Raw genomic sequence first — 25,167 nt, forward strand, 5'->3', positions numbered from 1 at the left:
TATTGACGCGGCTCTTTTCTAGGTACAAGGTCAAAAGTTAGCTTTAAGCTTTTGTGCATGCATGCCTGAAGAAGCTCTCGCACGCATCTCATAATAATCCTATAGTTACAAAATAAATAGAGCTGTTTCAGTTATCATTTCACTCAGCTACGTCCAAGATAATCGTAGTATAGATCTGGAAAATACAATATTGACTATCGAACCCTATTGCAATGTATACATGATACACAAACTATATAATAACATCCAAACAATTCATTCACATGATTTAAGGAGTTTAATGGAAGGAAAGCAGCAGATTCTAAACTGAAAAACTTCTTCCAATCTCATCCACATTTCCTACTGGTGCAAGTTGAATTCATGCATGGAAATGCTGAATGAAACGTCCAACTTCATTCTGACTGAAAACGCCGCCACATTTAATTTGTACATTTATTGTTAGTCCACGGTCACAATTTTTTAACTAAAACTTTTATGTAAGCGTTTCAGTGATGCATGTGTGTGTTGAGCTGATATTTGATGGGTAGCCTAAAAATCAGTAGACATGCATGTTCAAATAAGCATTCTAACGTAAAAAAAGGGAACAACAATATTATAACAATGTTCTAATTAAGGAAATAATTAATACCAACAGCGATTTAATTATCCAGAACTTAGAAGTTCAAGTATAGCTGATGAAATACACAAGAATCTTAGAGATCACACAAAAGTGAATGTAGAATATGTTTGACAAAACATTGCCTTTGAGGCTTTTAATTTGGTTGAAAGTTGTGTGATTGACCGACATACTAGCTCTAGTTGTGGTGATGGATGAATTCTCTTCCCCAATTCTAGCTATATTTTGACCAGTGGTCATGCAACAGCTGTACAAAAAAAGGCTATACACTAGCAAACTTTGGTCAACCTTGTCTAATATCAACTGATGCTGGGGTAAGTAGTGCAGAAATGGTGCTGAACCAATTAACAAAATCCCAAGAACTGGATAGATCGTCGAGCATGCATGCATTCAGACTTTCAGAGTATTGTTGAAGCGACGAACAGTAAGATCAAGAACTGGGGCACACTTAAATCTGTGAAGAACTAAGAAGGAAATGCAACTCGATCGATCAGAGATGATCCAAAAAGTTCGATGGCAAGGAATAAATGATCACAATGAACAAGATCTCGCACAGAGACCGTATGCAAACAGGTAGCCTGCAGTCAGATCCGCAGGATTTAGAAGAAGACTTAATGCTAATGGAGGAAAATTCTAGACGACGGATCGGAATAAATACATGTACAATGCACCAACAGTGAGATCCATAAAAAGATCTGGGACCTATAAGAATAGTGCCCGGAATACTGCTTTTCCCATGCCTTTACAGTTTACTAACATGGACGGGAAGAATGTCTGCGAAAGAAATGATGATGTGATGCTCGCCATAAACAAACTGTTTTAATCTTCCTCCCGGCCAGACTATTAAGCATCTCGCGATCATATATCTGGAGCATATATGCAATGCAAGCATATATAGGCCACTGGTGCCTATGACATATGATATAAGATGCAGATCATGTAGACCCTGCTTTGATTGGCCCCTGCAGCCATCAGCTTAGTACTACTACTAGTCTACTACTCTTCATGCATGCAAGTAGGATCCTTTAATTTGGTTGTTTATTGGGCCTAAAGGTTGCTGTTTTCTGATCGCAAAGCATGCTCTACGTACTAATGACTGATCGATGGATCCTGCGAAAACGAAGAAGTAATCATGGAAAGAAGAGAGATCAAGATCTCGATTCGATTACATTTAGTACTCCAAAGTATGGTTTGCACAACATGCAAAAAGGGAGTGCAGATATATAGAACTCATGTCGGCGAAAGATAGATAGATAGATATAGATAGGTAGATTGCTCCTTAGCTCTTAATCAACCTGAGAGAGATTGCATTCGGCTAGCTCCCTGCTGCTCTCCATCCCCGAAGCTTCCTTCAGTAAGCACTGCACTCCCAGCTCATCAAGGGCAAAGGGGCTGAAGCACATGCCTCCACATCATCTTACTTAACAAGGGGCAAATAAATCACTGCACAAGACAAGCAAAGAACACATGCATAAAACACAAAGCATATATGCAAACTTACATGCATGCATGATTGCAGTGCAGAAAATTACTGAAGCCGGCCGGCCGCTTACTATTCATGGCGCTTCACATGCTGCTGTCTCCCCCTTCCTTGTGATCCAACCCGATGCTCTCTGATCCGGAGGTGGTGGTCGTGGTGGCGCTCATGGCGTTCACGGCCCAATTAGCCATGGAAGCGTAAGGCAGCACGGGCGCCACGTCAGCGCCCGGGCTGCTGATGACGGTGTTGTTCCGCATGAAGTAGCAGCCGGCAGGCGGCGGCGGCGGCGCTATGCCGTCGACGAGCCCCAGCCTTCGGCCGCTGTACATGCCGGCGGCGGACGTGGCGAACTGGCCGGGGCTCGGCATTGCCGTGGAGAGCCTGGGGGCGGCGCTGACGGGCAGCGCGGTGGGGATGCCGACGTCGCCGCAGGCGTAGCGGAGGAGCTCGGCGTGCGCGGCGTCGAGCTCCTTCTGGAGGCGGTGGACCTGGCGCTGGAGCACGGAGATGGCGCCGACGCAGCCGTAGACGGGGTCCTTGACGCGTGCCTCGGCCTCGTAGGCGAGCGAGCTCACCGCGTCCTCACGCTGGTGCGGCAGCAGCTCGTTGAGTAGCTTGGTGACGTTGCTGGCGCCGAACACCTTGTGCACGTTGGCGAACTTCTGGGGCTCCTCCGGCGGGAAGTAGGGCGCGAACACGCACCCCGGGAGGCACTTGCGCCGCAGGAACTTGCACGCCGCGCACGGCGCCCCGGCACCGGGCGTCGTCGTCCCCGACGCCGCCACCGGGGAGAGGGCGGAGTTGTTGCTGGTGCTCGACGGGGATGCCATTTCCGGGGGGCTACCAAGCTGTTACCTGCAAAAATTGAAAAGAGGGATCGGATTGTCAGTTTTTCCCAAAGAAATAAATTGCGCATTTGCATCTTTTGCTACTAGTTTTAGGGTTAGGGTTTTCTTGGCTAAGGATTGTTCTGGTAAGGCAGGAGAAGGAGAAGATTAGGGTTTTGGGGCTGAAGGAGTTCTGATCTAACTATGGGCAATCCTTGGGGGAGAAAATGAGGAAATTATACATGTTCTCCCCTTTTCCTTGGGACAAAGAGGGACAATGAAACTGTAGAATCCTTATCTGCTAAAATTATTTGACATAGGGACCAGTGAAAATCAGCAGCATGATCATGAATCAAATGGAGGGTGATCCACTGTATATTTGTGTGGGTGTGCATGTATGATGATACGGCACAAGAAGCACAAATTCCCAAGAAAAAAAAGACGATCTTTGCTCAAATCTCAAGAAGCATGAATGATAAAATAGTACCAAGAGAAGACCAGAAGACTGCAAATTAAACTAAAGCTTTTGTTTTCTCAAATTTCTCATGCAACGGCATGTAGCCAGTGGAGGCCTGCTCATCCTCACCTCTTTAAGGTCACAAAGAGGACAGATCTGATGATCCGTTGAAGAAGCGGCAGAGACTAAGTTGAAGGATTCTTTTTTTTTCCTTTCTCCTCTCTGCTGCTGCTAGCTTGTTTCCTCCATGATATATCCGCTGTTGCTATCTACCTATCTAACAAGCTGCACAATCGAAATAAAAGGGGAGAAAAAATAGAGGAAAAAACAGACAGGATATGCAAGCAATTCTTGTTTCAATTTGTTTGTGGATGGAAGAATTGCGGGAGGGGCATATGATCAGGTAGAACAGCCTAACTCTTGTCTCTCTGCAGGCCGTGATCTGTGGAGGAGAGAGCTGAGGGAGATATAGAGAGAAAGATCAGCTTCTCTCCTCCAACAGCAGCAAGGGAAAGGTGAGGTGCATAGATCGACCTCACACTGTGAAAAGGCAGGCCAGTATTGAATGAGGAAGCGAGAGTTGAAGAATATTATGGAGGTGTTGCAAAGGAAAAAAAAAAAAGGCCCGGGGCAGAGAGAGAGAGGGAGAGAGAGAGCAAACAGATAAATAAGGACAAACCGAGATTAATGGCAGTACAAGAAAAAGTGTGAGGGTGACATTGCCACTACTCGCAAGAATATCTACCACAGTGCCTCCTCACCTCATCACCTTTCAGAAACAGTCCCTGCTGCCCATGGGAGTAGCTGATCGAAGAGGGTATCTGTGTACGTATAAACTATTCAACCACAGCCTACTTAGCATATATAATAAGTATATATAAGACACAACAACCGGCCGATTCATAGTGAAGTTGGTATGAGAATTTAAAAAGCTTGACCAGAATCTTGTCCCAATTAAAGCCAAGCTAGTGTATTTGTGGGTTACATGTATACTGATTATCATTAAATGCCAATTACCAAGTGATATACTTAGTATTCATGGCATTCTTAGAAAGCCACATCATTATCCTTCTTCCTCAGTGCGTCCGGTTCAAGAGTAATCATGCCCTTTCATGCATGAACTGGTTTAGCTTAACTGAGCTTTTCCTAAGCCGCAGCACAATCATAAAGAGGCCGACGATGTAGACCGGCACACCGTGTGGCGATCGATGGCGCAAGCGCACAGCTAGCACAGGGTGCCTGTGCAGTGAGGTTTAAGATCTAATTAATCCTCTTGTCCACGGCTTCTGTCTCATAATTAAAAGCGCCGCGGTATAATTAGCAATCATTAGCGACGAGCTGATATCTATCAGTGCAAGCTATCGGCATGCACTGTCACGCCCCATTGTTTATAACAACCTAGCTAGGGGATTAAGTAGATTCTTGATTAGGGTTAGCCCACAGATGTTCTCTGCTTATATGATTAGTATTTGGACGCACGCTTTAGCTCAGTATCACTTTTTGTAAAAAGGCTTAGTTTGACACGGCACGGTATTTAAAAGTAGACTGTTTGTAGTAGTAAAATTACAACATAAGATAGTACTTTTAAAATACATATCCAATTATTTTCAAAACAATACGTATCCAATTATAACACTTTTGTATAAAGATATTTACATCTTGTAAGGATAATTATTGGTTAAAAATTATGAGGTTTCAATCTAAAAAATATGTGTATCACTTATATATAAAACTAAATGGAAAGAGTACATGATAACTGGCTCCACTTTTTTTAAAAAATACATGACATTATTTTAGACTGGGCGCAAACATTCTTTTCAAACCTTCGCTACTAAAACATATTTTACTATTTATATCATTCATGTGAAAATGACTTTTTTATATTTTTAATGACTTCTCCACAATACCATGATGGCGACAATTTTAATATTCAGATCATGCATATTAGTGTTTGCAACAACATGAAAGAGAGAATATGTGTCTAACCAAGTTTGGAGTTTTCCACGTCATATGTACAGTATCAAACTTATTAAAAGGGTAATTCTTGAATCAACCCACCTTTCAGCAATCAGAATTATATAAAAAAACCAACGACATGGTATGCCAAAGTTTCCATCCATTTTGATCCATACAATAAGGAGGAAAAATCTCAAGAAAATTTGCTGAAAATAGATAATTTTAATTTGCACAGACTAATGTCCTAAAGAATCAACTGATCCAGACAGGGACCGGCCCTTCATACAGTTAGCGGATGAAGATGTATAGTAGGACGTTTGATGCTCATGGGTAACAACTCGCAAGATAATTACTGTCGATCTGATGCTTTGCAGGTCGACGAACAGGCCCCATAAAATAATTCAAAGTACATGTGGCCCTCAATGATGGCCACTGTTACAGCATGATAACTTTGGGTTAGATTTTGTCATCTTTGTCATTTATAGGTACGTAGCTGAAGCTTATATATAATTAGTATCATCATGATCTACATACCATGCATCTCAACACAACGTAATTACTAGTTGCCGCAAAGTTTTCAAAACTAAAAAAGTTGCAAAAAGCATCCACAGTCCAGTCTGGCCAACAATCATGCAGATCACTGAAACCAACCAGGTGACAGTACAGTTGTTCACACCCCAGGCAGCTCTTTATTTCAAACAGAAAACAAAGAAAAAAGGTGCCATCTTTCAGATGAGAAGAAACAAATAAAGGAATTATTATGGTGTATAATCGATGGTTAACTTAAAACATTCCTGTTTGAAATCTGTACAGCTTATACAAGAACAGTAATAACGACCACAGTAACAATAGTGTCTCTGACCCCAGAACTACATAGCTATGGGTCAATTTAGCTTTCCTAAAGGAAAAGCCAAGTCAATTCGAGTAGTCAACAGAGCAAACATGTAAAAGCTCCTCAAGAAAGAGAGCGAGCTCACGGTCTCCAAGAAGGCAAGAACAGACAAGTATAGGTTCACACACTAAGCTCTCTTTTACAGTCGTAGTAACAGAAGAACCCTAAGATCACGAGGCAGGCCCCACGGTTAGCTAGCTATAGCTAGGCCGCCATTAGTTTTATTGAAATGAAGCATGTACAATGATGCCGCATGACATACATATGCATGGAATGCAAAAAGGGCTCAGGTATGGTGTGTAACCAAACAAGCAAGATTGCCATCATCTCATCTCAGGAAGCCATGCATGAAGGCTGTCATGTGGTGTTATTATATGATGCGTGTGCTTTGCTACGAGTAAAAAATTGTTCTAGAACTCTAGCAGCTGGTTCTGGTGCCATTGCAGGCAGCTCGGACTGTGTTAAGCCTTCAGCTTGCCACAGCCCTGCCAAGCTCAGCCCCGGCCATACCTGCACTACTATACCTCCACTACTATGCCCGCCCTACATCGTGGGTTGGCCACTGCTGCACCTGGCTTGCCCCGGACCCTTGGTCCTGCCAGCACGCCAGTCGTGCATCATAATCAGGGGGCATCACTTGACGGCGACAAATAGGATGAGCCGTATATATGGCATTAGCATTTTAACGCAGCCTGGTGTAAAGTTGATGACTAATAAGATCAGCAGAATTTTTGTCGGAGGAGTAAACGGAGCCACATAAAGGAATCTCCGGAATAAAAGGTTGGAACAATATTATGATGTGCAGGAAGTTGAAATGCACGTTACATCTTCGTAAGCATAATTTACTAGAGCAAGAAAATTAGTAGTGTGTGATGGCATGCTCGGCAGGGCCCTGAGAAAGAGAGTTTGGCACTTCACAGTTGTTGAGGTGATCTTTTTTCATGGTTTTGTTGCTACAAAGTTTTTAGGGAGGTTGGATTGGAGAAAGGGTGACAGAGCTACACCCATCGCCTCCAACTGAATCTTTGTAGCCATATAAAGATGATTGTTAAGAAAATGCAACTCACGAAAGGCCATAAGATCTTCATAAGATCCCCCATAACAACACAAGATCTCGTGTGCAAGCCACTATCCTAGTACACCAACATTAATTCGATCCTGAAATCCACAGACATCAAATCGTTGGACCTAAGGAAGGGGGCCGAGAAGAGGAGGTACAGGGCTAAGCTAGGGCTAGCTAGTCCCTACGCTTTGTGTCTGGATTCATGCATGGCATGGCGGCAGCCTTTTCCCTGGTTCACGACCTAGCATGCCTGTCCTTTTGAGCTGCATCCCCTCGCAACTTGCATCCAAGTGCTAAAACTCATCAAGCTCGGCAGGCATCGCCAGCACCAACAAAATCGCAAATCTTTCAGTGGAAACAGCAGCTAGTAGTTGTCTGTAGCTTGCCAGTTACCACAGACCGTAGCCCATGCCATAGGCCATAGGCATGTTTGGGGTGGCTCAGCTTTTTCACGAGTCAGTTCCTTTGAAAAGAATTAGGGCAAGGGACTCCAGCTTTTTATTATAGTACAGAAAAATACTCTCATTTTTCATAACAAAATTGTATCCATACTTAATTTAACGGTTAAAGGCTCAGAATTCTGGTAGTATGAACCTTAAGTTGGAACAAATACTCCATGTCTCCCTTCACTCTACAAGTACCTTTTTTTCAGAGAGAGAGAAGGGGGGGGGGGGGAGATTCATGGAAAAAGTACCAGCTGGCGTGTGTGCACAAATGAAAGATGGTGCATAGCTATCTATGGCTGCGTGGGAAATATATGGAGCTGAGCTGATGGGTCCGTGTGGTACAGATTCAAGGTTGCACTTGCACTGTGGCAGGGAACAGTCCCTTTGAATTCTGGTCACAAGGGGCCGCGCAGAGTGGGGTTGGGTGGGGTGGGGTGGAGTGGTTGTGCACGGGCGTGCATAGAACCGTACCTTTCGCTAGAGAATCCTGTCTGTCTAGCCAGCCCATGCATGGGGCTACCTGGGGCTTGTTCAGGGCCATGCACGCATGCTTTCAAACCATCCTCGATCACAAGACATGTTGCAGGTGGTTTTGTTCTGTTAGTGTGGTGCATTATGCAGATAATAGTTACCAAATATAGCATCGTCACTGACCTTCGCCTGCAGAGTTGCACGTTGATTGTCGAAGCACAGTGGGGATGGTTGATTGGGGCAGGCTGCTGATCCTCCCATAGTCCCATGACATGATCATCTGATGCCATCTTGACAACAAACAGCTTTGGCTGCATCCCGCTTGTGCGGAGCCGGGGCTATTTACATCAGTCGAGCTTAAGCGACCTACAAGAATTCAGAAGTCAGTTTAAGGGTCCAGTAACACGTCAATAGAAAAGTTTAAGGGCCCATTGTGTAAATTGTGCACTGAAAAGAAAAGGAATAATGCAGTTTTTCTGCTTATGTGGAGCCCAACGCATCTTCATGTGCCTAAGCGAAAGTGATTCATGTGATCGTGTCTTTATCCTTACTTATATTGACCATACATTACCGTCATATAAAGGATGACAATCAATCCCAACTGTCGTCCATATATTTCATTTCAGCAAACCAAACTGGATGGCATATATATGTCATGTCGGTGAAGATGAATTATCAAAGAAAATTAGCTTCTGTAGCTCATGATCACCATTAGCACAGTGCATAAATACCCCCCAAAACCTTGACGACCACACAAGGATAAATTATTGGCCTTTCATCAGTGATCTAGCAAGCGGGCTCGCAGCCATGTGATTGGTTGCACTTTGGGGCCAGGTGCTATGATTGGCCCATGTAATACTTAGGGGATAAAATAAAGTGACAGTGAAAGGACATGGCTTTGATAATTAGAATGCTTGGCAGAATCCGTTAAGCAGTACGTACGTCCACATAGTTATCATACTCGAAAAGCGTAACCAGGCAAGGTTTCTGGACGCATCCAATTGGAAACATCCCAGAGAAAGATGGTTGCAGGCAGCTGCGCGGCTGCAGTTGCCAGCATATCTTATCGTAATATATTAAGGGAGACTGATCACGATAGGAGAATCCAGAAGAAAGCAGATGAGGTTTAGCACTGCTAATTTGCTAAAGTCCCTTGGGTGACTGGAAGGGCACACTACTAGATATTGATTCCTTTGGCTTTCCATCTATATTTCATACTTCCGTACATCGGCTGTGGGCTAAGATGGAAGCTACTTATGTCCAAAAGTGACATCCGGCCACCCCTACTCCTTAGATTTGACATTGTCTATTCGACTTACTTTTACTTTCCTGGTCTAGTTTGAAATTTTCTGCTTATCATTTTAGTTATGTCACGAAGTAATGCCGAACAGAGTGCTACCTTTCTTCATACAGTTTTTTTTAGTTGTAGGCAGAACAGGGCTAGCTTCCCCCATGCGATTTTTAAACGAGACACCACAAGGAAAAGCTAACAGATATATTTAAAGTCTACTGGACATTCTGCATTTAGTTTCTTTTCTATTTCTGGAAATACTGATAAGTTCTTAGGAAAAGGACCCAACCAGAAAAAAGTCAACGGAAGAAACTTGAAAAGGAAACAGTATGTGGGAATTGAAGCACCAAATACGATGCTTATGGACTTCTTTCTGAAAGAATGAGAATCATTATTAGTGATTGCTTTTTGCGTGGAACATTTCTATAATATTCTGAGCTTTATCATACTGATTACTGATTGTGACTCAAGCAAGAATTGGTAAATAAGAGTACAGATGTTGCGTCAAATTTAACCCACAATGACCTTTGAAATAGGAGTAGTTTCATTCGAACTCAAACCAACACTAGTAACTTGATTACTTACGACCAACAACTGGCAATGTACATTGCACTTCGCAACAAGTTTCCTTGATAAAATAGCAGGTTGAAATGTAATTCTGACCCCAAACGCCAAGACTTCCTGTATCATAATAAATGAACACAATTAGCAAAACATAGTTCTGAAAGATCTAGAAACAGGAACTCTAACCAAGACAAATGGAATATTGCAATTAGAGTATTAGACTCACCATTAGTGTGATCTGGATAAACTTGCACAGGAGCCTTTACATCCCAGCAGTAGTCTGAGAACTCTTTTTTCCCCCTCAAAATTTTGCTCTCAAAATGTTAGGCGCTAGGAAATTAAACTGCTCTCAATCTTCTCGGTGGCAGTATGTCATAGTGCTCACAAATTAATGCAATAATATTTCAAAAGTCATGCTTCGATCTATGAACATTAGAAATTCTTTAGTGCATAAGATGAGATAGTTAAACTAAAATATGTACAGGAAAATAAGTTGCTGAATCATCAGTAGGACATCAAATGTCGAAACATGAATTTGAGACAGATACTGTACACAAGCACACATATTTCCAATAATAAAATGAAAACACATCTCCCTACAATCAGAGTGACTCAAGGTTTGCAAGCTTCAGCTGCTTATCAACAGTCAAGTAGTCCTCAGCTGCAATGCATGTAGAACGCAGAATATTGGCCAGAAAATTAGCCATCTCAGCTTCACTTCTATGAAAATGAGCATACCCAGTGAGGTCATTTCCATGAGCCAATTGTTCTGCCCAAGTGTAGATGTGAGTGGTCAATAACCATAGCTTGTCTGCAACAATGTCCCTGAAATCATCCCAAATGCTGCTGGAGAGAAAGGAAGGCAGGGTGACAGGCAGGTCACTCAGTACAGTTCTTGAATTAACAACGAGAAGCGGCATATAGATGCAGCAGCTATCACATAGCAGGCCAACAAAGCGCAGCACCTGAAATATTAGAACAAGAAAATCTAAGCGTGTTTGTGTCGGGGAAGCAACATGTGAGAGTAAGCATCCATCCACAATTCCAACAGAACATCTTGAATAGTTACCGTCGAGGGATGAGCTGTAACACAACCAATCTCTAATGCATCCAGAAGCCACTGCCTTTTGATACTGTTTTCAACAGAGTTAATAGCTGCAGCGATCTCAACAAGGACACTCCACCAGACACCTGAAATAGCATATTCATTACTTTTTCAAAATAATATACAAAATGTCACAGGATGTGTAAGAAATGATAATATAATTGAATGGAAATTTGAGGATACTAAATAACAGTAAATGAATGCAATTACCATCTGCTTTTGTACACAACATCATCATCTTTATATTACCCAGATCGTTTACTGAACCACAACCAGTCGCACACAATCTTGCTCTGATGATAATTTTTTTTGCCACATCAATATGTTCTTCTTCAGTGACTAAAGCAGCATTCCGAACCTGAAATGAGAGGTGAAAGCAGCACTGTGAAACTACCTCAAGGGAAAGCATAAAAACTACTAAAACAAACAATTTGCGGAGAAACATTCATCAAGACAGATTTGTTCTGTCACAAACCTGCAGCATATCACCCAGCCAACTTTTCTGGGCATTGGTAAGACACATGATAGCAGCAGACCACTCATCAATGTATTCAGGTTGACCATCATTTTGGAGAGTCAAGAGAGGCAACAAGCATTCAATGCATTTTTTAGTGAATGAGAAACCGCCAGATTCTTCAGAAACAACCTCCACCAGGCACTTGCAAATGCCTTCCCAGAACGACATTCTTATCATGCTTTTCTGTTCACATGAGTAATTCAAGTATGAAGAGGTGGAGGAATACAAGTATTCAGTTAAATCCTCATAAAGTTTATCTAATCTTGAATCTGAGAAGAGCTTTATTAGGTGTGACAAATGTTGGAGCAAAACAGATTGCACATTTATTTCTAATCTCTGGAATCTGAGTATGTCAGTCAGATCATCCAAAAACTGCAGAAGGGGACTTATGTGAGTAGCATGAGCTAGAGTAAAATGTAAGCATGCTTCCCTTAGAAACTTTAGATCTTGCTGATTGGTTGCCTTATAAGGAATCTGCGTTTCAACTTTCATGCACCGCCGTACAATAACCCCCCAGTCTGTAGTTGGCAATCGAGGAGCTTTAGAAAGACATTTTAAAACTGTTCCAACTGTACTTACTGGCACCATATCAAAAGGCTGTAGATGGTAAAATAACATAAGTCAGCAAAAAAAAAATAATGATACTTTTACTCAACAAAATGACAAGTAAAATGATATGACCATAACAGAAAATGAAGTAGTTCGCTAAATTGATGCACAGTAAATTATCATAAATTTCACATAGCCACAAACTTAAAAACACTGTCTGCAAATTACTTTACTCAGGTTTACACAGTTATCAGCACATTAGATCTTTGCATTAAATCAACTGGAATAACATATAGACAAATGAGTATGCATTAGAAGATTATTTGCATCAGTAAAATACAATCCACTTCACCCCCTGCAGCATCAACAGCATGCAACCACAATCGAGTATCAGGAAGGGCATTCAGAGATTGTTACGGTGCTTTAAATCACATATCTAATGTACTTCAATATTTCACGTTTTGAATTTATGCCTATGTAAAAAACTTATGATAGACATTCAAATTCACCTTGTGTTCAATTTAGCATATAAAAATGCACATCTCAGCTTATGCATGTTGAATGATTGGAATATTTGTTTTCAAATGGTTCCCCATAAATGAAGGTGTACACTGCATTTGACATAAATAAGCTACACTATGCACTTCTGTAACAGATTTACCAGTTACCACACAAAACTATAGTTAACAAATGAGACCATAGTATTCATTATTTAAAATGAGAATTTAGATCAAACCTTTTCAAGCTTAAGATCATTCAACCAGCGACTTAAGTTCCAAACTAAGCTTTGTTCAGAAAAACTTGAAGCTTGACTGGGATCACCAGAACTTCTATTAGAGCCATTTTCATTGTAAAGAATCAGATTCTTTGACAACCACCTGCTTCTAAGAAATGAAATGGCCCACGCAGCAGAACCTTGTATGTGCTTATCCTCAGCATCCTTAGCAAGAAGATATATTTCCTGGACCATAGGTGTTGAAAGAGTCTCACCAACAGGGCTTGCCAATAAAGGACCTCTCACCAAAGACGACTCCTGTACATATAACTAAATTAGATTTTTTTTTTTACACAAACATAACAAAATTGATTACTCAAACAATTATAAAACATAAATGTTAGAATGCATGGAGGAGAGAGACCTCATGTTTGATTTGTGAAGTCATAAGTTTTGAACACATCCCAGTAAGATCCCCTGCACCTGCACCGCAAGCGTTGACTACGCCAAACATGCCTCCCAAATGAACAAGGGGAGGAAATGGATGTGTATATATATGCCTGAGAGTGTCTAGAAGCTTTTTAACAGCACTGGGTTCCACAGCGTGCACTCCATCATCTAGTATAAAAGACAGGAGAGATCCAGCACCGATACAGATTGCCATCAATAAATTCTGAAAGATAATTCCAGATTTATTGAGGTTTAGGAGCTCAGAAGCTAAAGAAGTGTAGCAATTGAACAGTGCATCCAAATCCTCATTCAACAAGTCCACTCTTTGGCAAAAAGCCACGACAGAAGGAAGAGCAAGACATGAGCCGATACAAAGTGATACTGAATTCATTTCATCAAATAATTCACAGCTTGAATTGACATTCGGTATCCATGACATCAATATGTCCTTGATTTCAATAACAGTGCCATAAGCTCCAAGTCTATACAGAGCAACAACAGAGTTTCCCAGACCAAGAACAAGTCCAGCAATAGCCCAAGGATCATCGTTGAATCTATCACTATTTTCTTCCATCCCTTCCATGGAATCTATTCCATATATATTAAGTTTTTTGAGAGAATAACATGAGGATGGACATAGCTGAATCAATGAAGAAACCAAAGCATGAAGAATATCTTCAATTGATGCACGCTCATTGAGTTCTGTAGTAGCCTCTACTTCTGAATCACTAGCATTATGTGCTCTCGTTAAAAGACCTTGGCAAGCATAGCCTAATGCCAGTCCGCAAGCTCCTTTTGCAAGACAGCTTTCAGTTTTTGAGATAACCTAAATGTGGAAAAGTACTTAGACATATGAGAAAATAAGACAGCTTTCAGTTTTTGAGATAATCTAAATGTAGAAAAGCACAATATATAATGAGAATGCATAACACACTTTGAAACTTGAAAGTATCCTCGAATATCATACCCCACAAGCACAAATGGAAAAGGAGAAAACTATTTCATAATTCGGATTGGCTACACTATGTAAGCATTCAATAAATATGCAGATATTGTATTTGAAAATAAGTTGCGAGCCATAGCAAGTTTCAATAAGAACATCTCAAAAGACATGGACTGGTCCTGCTCCAGCATCCAGCATTATGAACATGTATTTCACTGGGATGAGGCATGAAGAAACATATAAATAAGCTCCTAATGATCCAGTGAATGCAATTGTGATATGGTGTCATGTAAGCAAATGCTGTTAAACTACAGAAAAGGTGCTTGCAAGTGCATTAAGGCACTCGTGAACACAATGCAACAAATTGCTGATACATTGCTATCTAAAAGGAAGAAATGTTGTAAGGACTAAAGTCTAACCATATTGAACTATGAGCAGAGAGTGAGATTTCACACCTCAAGAAGCCCATTAATAACCTGAAACCTGCTCTTTTTATCCGTGGGATGAAAACAATTGAATATTAGTCCAAGAGATAGAGCTGCTGACCACTGCTGGTGCTCATGCTCGTATTGAAACAGCCATTTTAAAAGAAAATCTGATGCAGAAGATATTACCAAATGGGCAGTTGGTGGAACAATCTGGCAATACGACAAGATGACACCAATTAAATTGAAATTAGCAAATCATCCATAAATAATTGGAACAACCGTAGGAATGCATTTGCTTAAGGGCTAGAGGTGAGACAAGAAAACAATACTGACAAGTATCACATATATTTGTTAGGAATAATCACGCCATGGTCTGTTCCGGGCGTGCGTTGAGTCCGTGTGTGTTACGTGTCGCGTTGTGTTCGTGCGCGTGGGCGCCAGCAGGGAGGCTGCGGCGAGGTCGGGCGCGCCGCGCAGGTGCGACACGTTCTGGAGTCGAGGATCATGTGTGCGTGCCTGTTGCAGTTTGGATCACGGCTGTTTAGGGCTGTTGACCGTGTTGGAGTCTAGGTGCAGTACGTGCACATGTTTGTGCCCAGGCTGCTGTGGGGATAGGGTCGTAGGCAGTTAGAAGTCTGTGGAGTGCATGTGTGCATGGAGCCGGTCAGCACGGAAGAAGCCGCATAGTCCGAGATGAGCGGATGGCTCTCACGGTGTTTGTTGAGCGCGTCGTGCTGATCATGGCGTGAAGGCCGGGTGAGTGGAGGTGAGCTCCATGGTGCGTCCCTGGTGGTTAAATACACCATGTACTCCTAGTTCAGTATTCTCGCCGAGTCCGTTTTTTTATCAATACAAGCCAAGATACAGGAGCTTGTGCTCCGTGGCGTTCGTCGCCGGCAAATCTTGTGTGTTGTCTCCAACTCCGGCGAGCTGATCGCGAGTGTGTGAGTGAGGGCAAGGCCAACAATATTTGGGAATGACTAAAATAAGAATAAAGACCTCTTACCGAACATAGTGCTCCAATGACAAGAGCAATGTTAACAGCAACTCGAGGAGTAGATACTGGAACGTGATCGCACAAAATCTGCACCACAATTGGGAGAACGCAAGGAAATGTAAACATTAGCATTAAGGAAGCAATTGATGGGGACAAATATAAAAAAAGAGGGTGATAGCAAGGAAGATCCAAATCTTAGTAAAATCCAGGTACTACATAGAGAAGATGCATAATCAAGTACAAAAATCATCATGTACGATAAAATATTTGTCCCATGTCACAATCAACACCAACAAATAATACTTGTTGCCTACAAATTATCAGTTCTTTAGTAACTTGAGGCACATTCTGCGCCTTGAAAGCTTGCTCCTATAAAGATGATGATACATAATAAACTTGGTGATTTTTGTTTAGATCAAATCACTATTGACTGAAATAGAACAAACAAATGCAAAATAATTGAGGGATATCCTAAAGATATAAATATTTACCTTAAATATATCTTTAGCAGCTTTTAAAGCTTTATTCAACTTCGATGACTCTTTAATGTCAAGCAAAGCAACAACTGCTTGCATCCAATTGGAAACAAATGACTTCCATGAATGAAATGCAAGAAGAGCAACCTCTATGTTTCTTGATATGTACAAAGATTCAGCAATTTCTGTAAATGCTTGCTCAAAAGAAGCATGAACTCTGGGCAAACCCTGCAAATGAAATCAGCAAACATAAAAAACATAACATGAGAAGGATTCAAGTTTGAGTGGTGAGCGATGAATAAGAAACCCAACGATACAGATTACTAACCTTAGATTTCCCTTCATTAAGTATATCCTTTGGGGTAAAATTAAGAGTTAGAAGAGCAGCACCAGGCAACTGATGATGAGTTGACTTTCCTACAATTTGAAAGCAATAGTCAAAGGGAGAACTTAAAGATGAAACTGACACCAGATTGTAATAAACACTGAGCAGAACAAATTACGCATTTCTCATATAGAAAGCAGGATAGAACAAGCTACGTATTTGCTTAGAATTAGAAATGTATGAATTGGACAGGAGACCAGGCATTCAGCATTTTGGATTATCCAATAACAAAAATAAGTAAGTTGAGTTAACTACGTAGTTAGCATACCTTTAAACACGGCCTGAGGGAAAACATCCAGTAGCTTCTCAAACTTATGCACTGCAACTCTTTTATCAGTGGTCACTCTACGACGGTTTCTGTGTGAGCAGGGAAAACAATAGTCATGGGTGTCCGTAAGCATCTGAATTCATAAGAAAGACAACAAAAGTACTAACATATGTTCAAATTTGACGATCTCATCTTGAAGGTTCTCCATGGCATTGAGAACTGCCAAATTATCTTCATTAGTAAAGAATACGTAGTTTCGTTTCGAGAAATCAGGAATAGCATCTTGAATAAGTGAGACCTGTAAAGCACTCATTGTTAAAAAAATCTTGCAGACCTTCGAAACAGGATTTTTAACCAAAAAGTGGCAGATAAGCACACAAGGAACAAAAATCGTAGCACAACCTTGTAGTGGGACAAGGAGAGAAAAGCAGTTTCTCTTGCTTTAACCCAGAGAGATTCGGAATCATTTTTCTTAGATGTTCCAATGCTCCACAATATTCCTATTAGGTTATTAGATATTCCAGAATACGACTCAGCATCCATCGCTCCACATCTCAGCAGAACACACAAACTGCAAAATACAAGAAAACATAGTGAGTAAGAAGCACATGTCAGCACACACATATACATTGGTGTTTCCAATCTACCAGACCAGACACATCTTAGCATTCAGTCAAATATTTGACAGCAGTCTTACCTGTGAGCAACAGCAGGCTCAATGGAATAATCAAGCAGCTCCTTTGATATAACCTTCCAGGCCGTATAGAAATCTGAGATACAATGAGGAGCTAACTTCAGATGTGAGGTGCAGAAATATGACTTCTTATACAAAATATCTCCCTTACTAGTTTTCAGAACACATGGCTTGTGTAACAAGATTGTAATTTATACTGGCAATAACTAATCGACTGTTGGAACATTCGCCAGAAGCTTACTGACTGTTGGAACATTGTCCAGAAATTAAGTAATGAGCTGAAGCTAATGGAAAGTCAGAAAGTTAAGACTTACCGACCACATCAGCTTCACAGAGATACGAGAGGCCCTCCAGACCAAGAGCTTGAACCACAGAATCACGACTCTCAATACAAAACTACAAGGTATTTGTACTACATATTACAAAGCAGTCCAAGTAAACAAATAGATGAATAGTTGTAAGAAAAAATCTAGAAAATACTCACCGAGACAGATAATATTAAATCAACGCCTCTATCCGGGTTGTGTTTGCAAACATCACGTATCGATGAGGCAATACTCATGGAAATCTCTCTGTCAGAGATGAAATTTGAAATATTTTCAGGATCCAGAATTGCCTAAATTAGAAGCCAAAATTAGTAGCGATCTTATTACATCAATCTAGAAAAAAAATCACAAATTGTCAACTAATCTTTTGCATATGCCAATGGCATGTAGGTCTGTGGCCCACATCTCACTGACACATTCGGGGATTGCAAAAAATTTCAATGGAAGGTAAGGAATACATCAATGTTTCAAAATCAAGGAACACAAAGGCACGCATTTATCAATCTCGCTAGTCACCAATAGTTCAGAGCAAACATTTTAATAGTTTAAAGTCATGTTTCTAACATCACCTTAGGTTTCGTATACCACATACAACATATGAATGCTCACCATGACAAAATAAGATTTCCATATCAAGTTGAAATAGCATTCTTACTTGTAAGTTTGGAAATGCCCAATCAGTGACAATCCATACTTTGCAGAGTAATCGAACAGCTATAGCATATAGAACCCTGCAGAAAAATCATGTAATATAAGGACAGCACAAGAAAGTAATGCCATATTTTAAGGAAAGGGTTTGTAGTTAATAAAAGTGATAAATATGACTAAATGTGATGATCAGAACTCAATCCATTAACGCAATATCCATAAGCTAAAGTGCTAAACATTTTTCAACCAGATACAGAAATGCATACAAAATAAACTCACAGCAATCAGGAGAGACCTGCAAGCTAGATGTTCAGAACAAACCAAAATTTCAAAATGGGGGCTTATTTATGTTAAATATTAAAAGTAATTGCTAAGATCAGAAATGATATGCTTCCATTGATTTGACCACCAGTAAGACCACAATACTAATGAGATTGAGGTACAATGTGTTATTCTCTGATAATTTGGACAAGGTTCCAGAATATGGAAACATCCTAAAAGCAGAACAAGCACAGAAGCAACACAAATGCTCGTCATCGTCTAGTGATGTTGGGTTAAAGACTTACAAAACTAAGTTTTGCATCTTAAATAGATAGTTTCAATATTGAAAATCCTCAGGTTCTGATATTTAAATGGTGCATGAAATTTTCTATTTATGTGATAGAAACAAAGACGTGATCTTTTTTTCATAAAATATATAGTAGCATAGCATGCGCCAATGTATGATTCCCAGTGTTTGTTCTTAAGTTTTCCGAAAATTGTCCATGTCATCTGTTTGTCTGCTAATGCCTGGATGATGAACTCTATTTTTCTGCCTCCAAATAATAAAAAAAAAGTTGCTTTCATTATGTACAGAGATAAAAATAAAAAAAATAAAACCAAAGACCAGGTGGTCCGTATGTGTCAGTACAATGCGACTAAGCTCATAGGACAAGCAAACAAGAATAAAAAAGAAACTGATGTTGGGGCTCACTCATGATTAGTGCATTCAACTTACGGGTTCGTGTCCCTTTTAAGCATTGGCGATATCCATTGCAGAGCGAGTGGAAGCACAAAACCATGTATAGCAAGTGATGGCAATGACTCTATCAAACTCAGCTGCAAATCATATGTGAAAAATACATATATCAAATATTCTACTCTTTTTGCAGTTTGAAATCCTGTCTGTGTTGCTTTTGCAGCTAACGTAAGAAAATAAAAGTAGTATCCTTGAAAATCAAAATGGATTTGGCACTGAACATTCAGGTACATTTATATCAGAATTGCAATTCAATGTACCTCTGTGTTGATGCAAAGTACCAAAATTTAAATCACCATCCCATCCTCTATTCATTGCAGTAAGTCTGCACAGATCTCAACACACTTCAGCTTAGGCATCCATGTGCATGTGTACAAGTAGTTTTGGGGTTCCCTACCTCCAACTCCTAAAAATAAGTGAATATGACCTCTTCTGCAAAGTGCTATATGTTGCCATTACAAACATGGATTCTCAATTCAAAGGCCTCAGTTTGGATACTGAAAACCTATTTTAAACTAGTGAGGATTTCACATTTGATTAGAAGCCCATCCAAGTGAACTTTAATTCTTCATCATGTGCATTCAAATATGGGAAGAAACATGGACTTGCAGTACTCACCAAGATCTCTGTTGAAAAATTATTGTTGTTGCATAGGATCTTGATATAGAAGAGGATAACTACAAACAATGGCATACCCAATCTTGGGTCTGATGCACCAAGCACAGCCAAAGACTCTGCAGCAGAAGTACCAAGTTTTGGATGCATTACCAAAACACATGCTACAGAACTTATCAGAGATGATATTGGTACTGCAAGTAATTACATGGAGCAACAGGTTAGAGTAAATAAAGATAAATATAGAGGGAGCATGTAAAAGGCACAAGTAAACTCATCAACCTGAAGATGTCTTTTTTGAAGACAAACCATCCAATGTAAGCTTTTCTCTGCGAAGGACTGTTAGATAGTCATTTACTTGATCAGTCCAATACCTTGCTTCCAAATAATTCCGACCAGATTCAGGTGAAACCTTGGTAGCTGTGTGCTTCATAAAAATGAAGCCTGCTGAAGATGGCTGCGGACGGGATCATGGGAAGCAGAAATTGGACAAACTTATATGACTACATAGTACACAAGAAATATAATGCAGGATTTCTGGAGATGGAAGTGGAGTGGATATGGAGCAAGCAACAGCTCAAACTACATGCCTTTTTAAGGGAAAACAGCATGAGAAACACCTACTGAAAGCAATTAGGGTTGCGTGGAATATTGGATTGAATTGATTGAGATAGATGTACATATATATAGGGGTGAGGAGATCGTGAGGCTTATGGAAATAGAACCAAACACGATCTCCTCATATCTCTAACCAAATCAAGCCAGGGCCGGCCGGCAGTTATGCCAGGGCGCAGGGCCCACACACGCATATACACGCCTCTCTAACACCTACCATATGAACAAGTTTCTTTCTTTTCAGATATGGACACATGCCCAGAATATAGTTGAACAGAGACTCAAAATAGAACCAATAGAGATGAATAAATCAATAGTAACTTTGGAAAAATGGAATATGACCCTTTACGAGTAATGCTGCAATATGTACATATGTACAAGAATATACTTTCGAATATGAACACTTGCACTGTACACTGATAGTTGAGTCACACAAAAGAGTTTACACACCAAACGAGTGGTTGTTATGGGCGGTGATACTGTATTAGTAACAGTACCGCGTACTGTAGCAGGAGGGGTGATGGAATTCATAGCATTCATTTGATTGTGGTTGTGGTTGTGATGGAATTCATAACATTCATTTGGTCCATTCACAAGTTGAGGGCTTACGGAATTCCTAAGAGATAACTAAAAAGACAACTGATTGTAGAGGTTATCTGTTAAATTATCTCAAGATTACATGGCAACGCATGAGGCAACCTATAAAATGGTGCCACTGTACATGCTCGTATGCATCGCCCCCTATGTGCTACCATATATTTTGGCAGTTAGAGCACAAAACTGACTCAATTATATCCATTGATCATTACTAGGTGGCTGGCTGGTCAACCACCCGCTAACATAACCTAAACCTTTTATAATCAAATTACGAAAGTAGTGGGGTTAGGAAGATAACAAATACTCCAGTATTTATGAAACCTAAAATAATATAGAACATTACATTTAAATTTTGAAAGTACCATAGATTGGGTGATGCCAAGCATAGTTATGAAGTCAAAACAGCAAAATATGATGCTTCATACTCAAATTGTGAAGTTTAAAGCCACAATACATTTCTTTAACGAATAGAGAAAATAAGGCGGAACTGTAGCAGGACAGAGCGGGGAAAAAACAAAGGATCAAAAGATCACCTGAGACCATATATGATGCAGAAGTTTAGGAAGAATAAGTGCAGGTTTGCTTATGCGGTAGTCCGTTGAAGTATCTTGTTGCTCTGATGAATGACAGGCAGGCATGTCTAAAACAAGCGAGCTGAACCTTGACAGAATATGATATACCACTGCTTTCACAGACTTAGAAGGAGAAATTGCAAGGTTGATTACTGCCATAACACAGAGAAGCTCCTCGCTGAGGCAGTGTTTTTGTTCTTTCCGTTCAAGTACTGCAGCCATGCATATATATGAAACTTTTTGATGATGCACACATTGTATCTTATGCCAATGGTAACAAAAGGAATATTAGATTGACTCTAAGCTCCACCACAAAAAGGATTGAGCTAAATAACTATAGCATCACTTTCTCTGTTTCAAACATGCCCAGTATTTCCAAATGTAAATGGACATGGTAAGTTTGACACCAAACATCTGAAAATTTACCACGAACAAGTTAAATAATTATCTTGCTATTTTATCTCTAGAGTGATTTTTGTTTAGGTCATCATATTTGTGTCCAGCGAATTTGAGTTGAGTTGGGCCCACATGGAACACATAAAAGAAAACATGAGACGAAAAAATATTTGAACGATACTATTTGGGTTTTTACTCAAAATATAGATAGATAGCCCCCCTAAAATGGTGATTCTCTATTCAGGCCATATGAAAATGGTACCAGCATATTGACACAGTACTTGGTATGCTGCAAACCCTCTGAGGACTATAACATTCAAAAAAGAATGCAAAGCAATTTGAACAAAATTAAAGCAGAGGAAGAAGATAACCATTCCATGCTTCTAAATTCACTTTTGGCTCTAAAGAAGGTTAATACGAAATAAAACACAGTAGCATAAGGAGGCTGCAAAACAATAAGAACCAAGTTCCTAGTGCCTCCAACAACAGGATTGAAAAATTAGAGGGGAGAAGGAAGGATTGTAAACATTTGGGAATGTACCATTTTCATATTTCCATTCAATCAAAAAGGCCAGAAGTTTCAAGCCAACTAGCTGTTCGTGTTCAAACTCCAGCCCACTGAGAGAGTGAGAAAGAGAACTAAGAACACCAGAAATCTCAGGTAGATAGCATAATCCAAGGTCCTTTTCCACCGAGAATAAATGTTTTGATAACCCAAGAAGTGTAGATGTAATTCCCATAAATTTTTTATGAAATAAACATTGTGATAGGAGTGCTTCCATCAACATTGCACTACTGGCCTGAGCATCATATGTTGGCTGTTAAAAGAAGAAAGTCATCAGTATATATTCTGCATTATCCATGCACAACAACCATAATTAGGCATTTGAATTAATGTAATTGCAAGAAAGCAAGCGCGATTAGCTGCATCTCATCAATGAGTAATAAAACATGAAAGTAGTCCGCATTTCAAGTCAACCTCATCAAGGAGTATTTAAACATAGAAGTTCGTGTGTATAATAAACTTTTGCAGAGACACTCAGAAGTACAAGAAAAACTGCTGCAGACAGTTAACGCGTCACAAGTTTCATGAGCAGAAAACTATATGCTGGATACTCCTACAGTCTACAGCAAGGAATCTGCGCATAAAAAAAAATACAGAACAGTCAAAAGTGCAAAGAAATGATGTAATTGCACCATGCAGGAGTATGATGCCACAACAGTATTAAATTTTCATCAAGTGGTAAACATTCCACTAATGGTCATCCTCAGTCCATTTAAACAGCTCTAGGTACCAGCAGGTAACATGTCTATTATGAGCATAAACAAACTTTTCGGTGTTTACAAGAAAGCAGAACCTAGTATAGATGTCACGTGAAGATCTAGCTAGCTGATTTGCAGATATTGGTCATTCCAACATTTCATTGTACAAATTAAGCAAAAGGCAGAGGGTAGTACCATTTGGGCATGAACCAACTTCCTCAACAACAACACATGAGCGCCAACCAAGCACTCCGCAGAACTAAGCCACAGCCACCTTTCCTGAAGAGAAGCACGCATTTAGTAATGAGTCAAACATAGATACTTCTATTGAGAATGCATAACAAAACATAACACACTTCCAGATATGACATATAAGCTTCTCAAGCCTCCACGGATTTTCCTACATTTTTTTTGCTGGCTACAACTAATCTGGACTAGACAATAACATGGAACTATTCACAGCGCTCTCAACGAAATGCATGCCACAACTGTCATCAGGACTGCTCGAACACAGCACAGTACACATGGCCAAGCTCCCGTTTGCATGATCGCTCACAGCATTGCCAGCTATTTAGCATCACCGAGGCAGAGAACTGATATCATCCTTACGAGTGTGAGACCGCTACACCTACCTGATCATCCCCACGCCCCCAATGCAGCATGCTCTCTTCGAGCAATTTCAGCACCGGGATCGCGACACCAGCCTTCCCCGCTGCCGCGGCCGCTGCGGCCAGTGCGCCGATCAAATCCCTCGCGAATGCGGCGTCCCCCTTCCTCACCACGGAGAACATCACGAACGGCCTGAGGAACCCTACAATCCCGTCCAGCCCCTCGACGACCATCCTGGCCGCCTGGCGCGCCAGCTCCGCGCGCGCGCCGTCCGCGCCCGACGCGAGCGCCTGGACGAATGGGTGGTCGTGGGGCGGGAAGCGGGAGCCGGAGCGGAGGGCGCAGGCCGCGAGCGCGGAGACGACCTTGACGAGGCAGGAGGCGAGCCGGGGCGAGGGGGAGGCCGCGAGGGGCGCGAGGAGGAGCGGGAGGGCGCGGCCCGGGGGCAGGAGGTCGGGGCGGGATGCGGCGAGGCGGGCGACGGACGCCGCGGCGTGCGCGGCGACGGCGGGGTGGGGCGAGGCGAGCAGGGCGGAGGCGGCGTCGTGGGCCGCCTCGGGGAGGGGCGCGGGGAGGGAGAGGAGGTGGCGGAAGAAGGCCGCAACCGCGTGGCGCTGCAGCGTGGGGTCCGGGACCCGGGTGCGGTCGGCGAGGCGGGAGAGCGCCGCGGAGGAGGCCATGGTGGTGCGGTGGCCGGAGAGGCGGAGACGGGAGCGGCCACTGAAGGGGAGGAGAAGTAACTTGGGGGTTGGTATTTGTTGCGTTGCGGGCCTGTCTGGGAGCCCATGTCTTGATGCCCACTGGACCTCCGGCCCAATTTCAGTACATGGGCCCAATTCCATCCGGCCCATTTTGTAAGAAGTTTGGAAGCGAGCAGTCTGCTTCCCCCTGGGCTTCTACGTTCTAACCATTTGAATT

The 25,167-nt window shown here is 41.4% G+C and overlaps 2 protein-coding genes across 5 annotated transcripts; both read right to left on the reverse strand.

The window, feature by feature from the left end:
- Positions 1–1,724: 1,724 nt before the first annotated feature.
- On the reverse strand, positions 1,725–3,995 carry LOC112894807 (protein LATERAL ORGAN BOUNDARIES-like). Of its 3 annotated transcripts, none has more exons than XR_003229078.1 (3): positions 3,510–3,995; positions 2,118–2,951; positions 1,725–2,036 (listed from the first exon to the last, which is right to left on the reverse strand). XR_003229078.1 is itself a non-coding variant. In XM_025962618.1 (3 exons), exon 2 carries the CDS (start codon positions 2,924–2,926, stop codon positions 2,183–2,185), a length of 744 nt encoding a protein of 247 aa, XP_025818403.1. In that variant the 5' UTR covers positions 2,927–2,951; positions 3,510–3,995; the 3' UTR covers positions 1,725–2,059; positions 2,170–2,182. The 3 variants fall into 3 exon arrangements, 2 of the variants coding, with proteins under 2 accessions (XP_025818403.1, XP_025818404.1); XM_025962618.1 differs by having other exon boundaries at positions 1,725–2,059; positions 2,170–2,951; XM_025962619.1 differs by lacking the exon at positions 3,510–3,995 and adding an exon at positions 3,411–3,505 and having other exon boundaries at positions 1,725–2,059; positions 2,170–2,951.
- A 6,474-nt stretch (positions 3,996–10,469) lies between these two features.
- On the reverse strand, positions 10,470–24,986 carry LOC112892165 (protein RST1). Of its 2 annotated transcripts, none has more exons than XM_025959270.1 (24): positions 24,273–24,986; positions 23,836–23,919; positions 22,919–23,195; positions 21,943–22,193; positions 20,480–20,654; positions 20,201–20,391; positions 19,562–19,662; positions 18,572–18,647; positions 18,075–18,206; positions 17,905–17,986; positions 17,594–17,666; positions 17,299–17,467; positions 17,064–17,194; positions 16,897–16,985; positions 16,572–16,660; positions 16,259–16,471; positions 15,777–15,854; positions 14,798–14,980; positions 13,374–14,225; positions 12,971–13,267; positions 11,644–12,282; positions 11,379–11,526; positions 11,133–11,254; positions 10,470–11,028 (listed from the first exon to the last, which is right to left on the reverse strand). In XM_025959270.1, exons 1-24 carry the CDS (start codon positions 24,927–24,929, stop codon positions 10,666–10,668), a joined length of 5,472 nt encoding a protein of 1,823 aa, XP_025815055.1. In that variant the 5' UTR covers positions 24,930–24,986; the 3' UTR covers positions 10,470–10,665. The 2 variants fall into 2 exon arrangements, with proteins under 2 accessions (XP_025815055.1, XP_025815056.1); XM_025959271.1 differs by having other exon boundaries at positions 23,836–23,914; positions 24,273–24,414.
- Positions 24,987–25,167: the final 181 nt, after the last annotated feature.

This window comes from Panicum hallii, chromosome 5, assembly GCF_002211085.1.
Source record: "Panicum hallii strain FIL2 chromosome 5, PHallii_v3.1, whole genome shotgun sequence".
Lineage (NCBI taxonomy): Eukaryota > Viridiplantae > Streptophyta > Magnoliopsida > Poales > Poaceae > Panicum > Panicum hallii.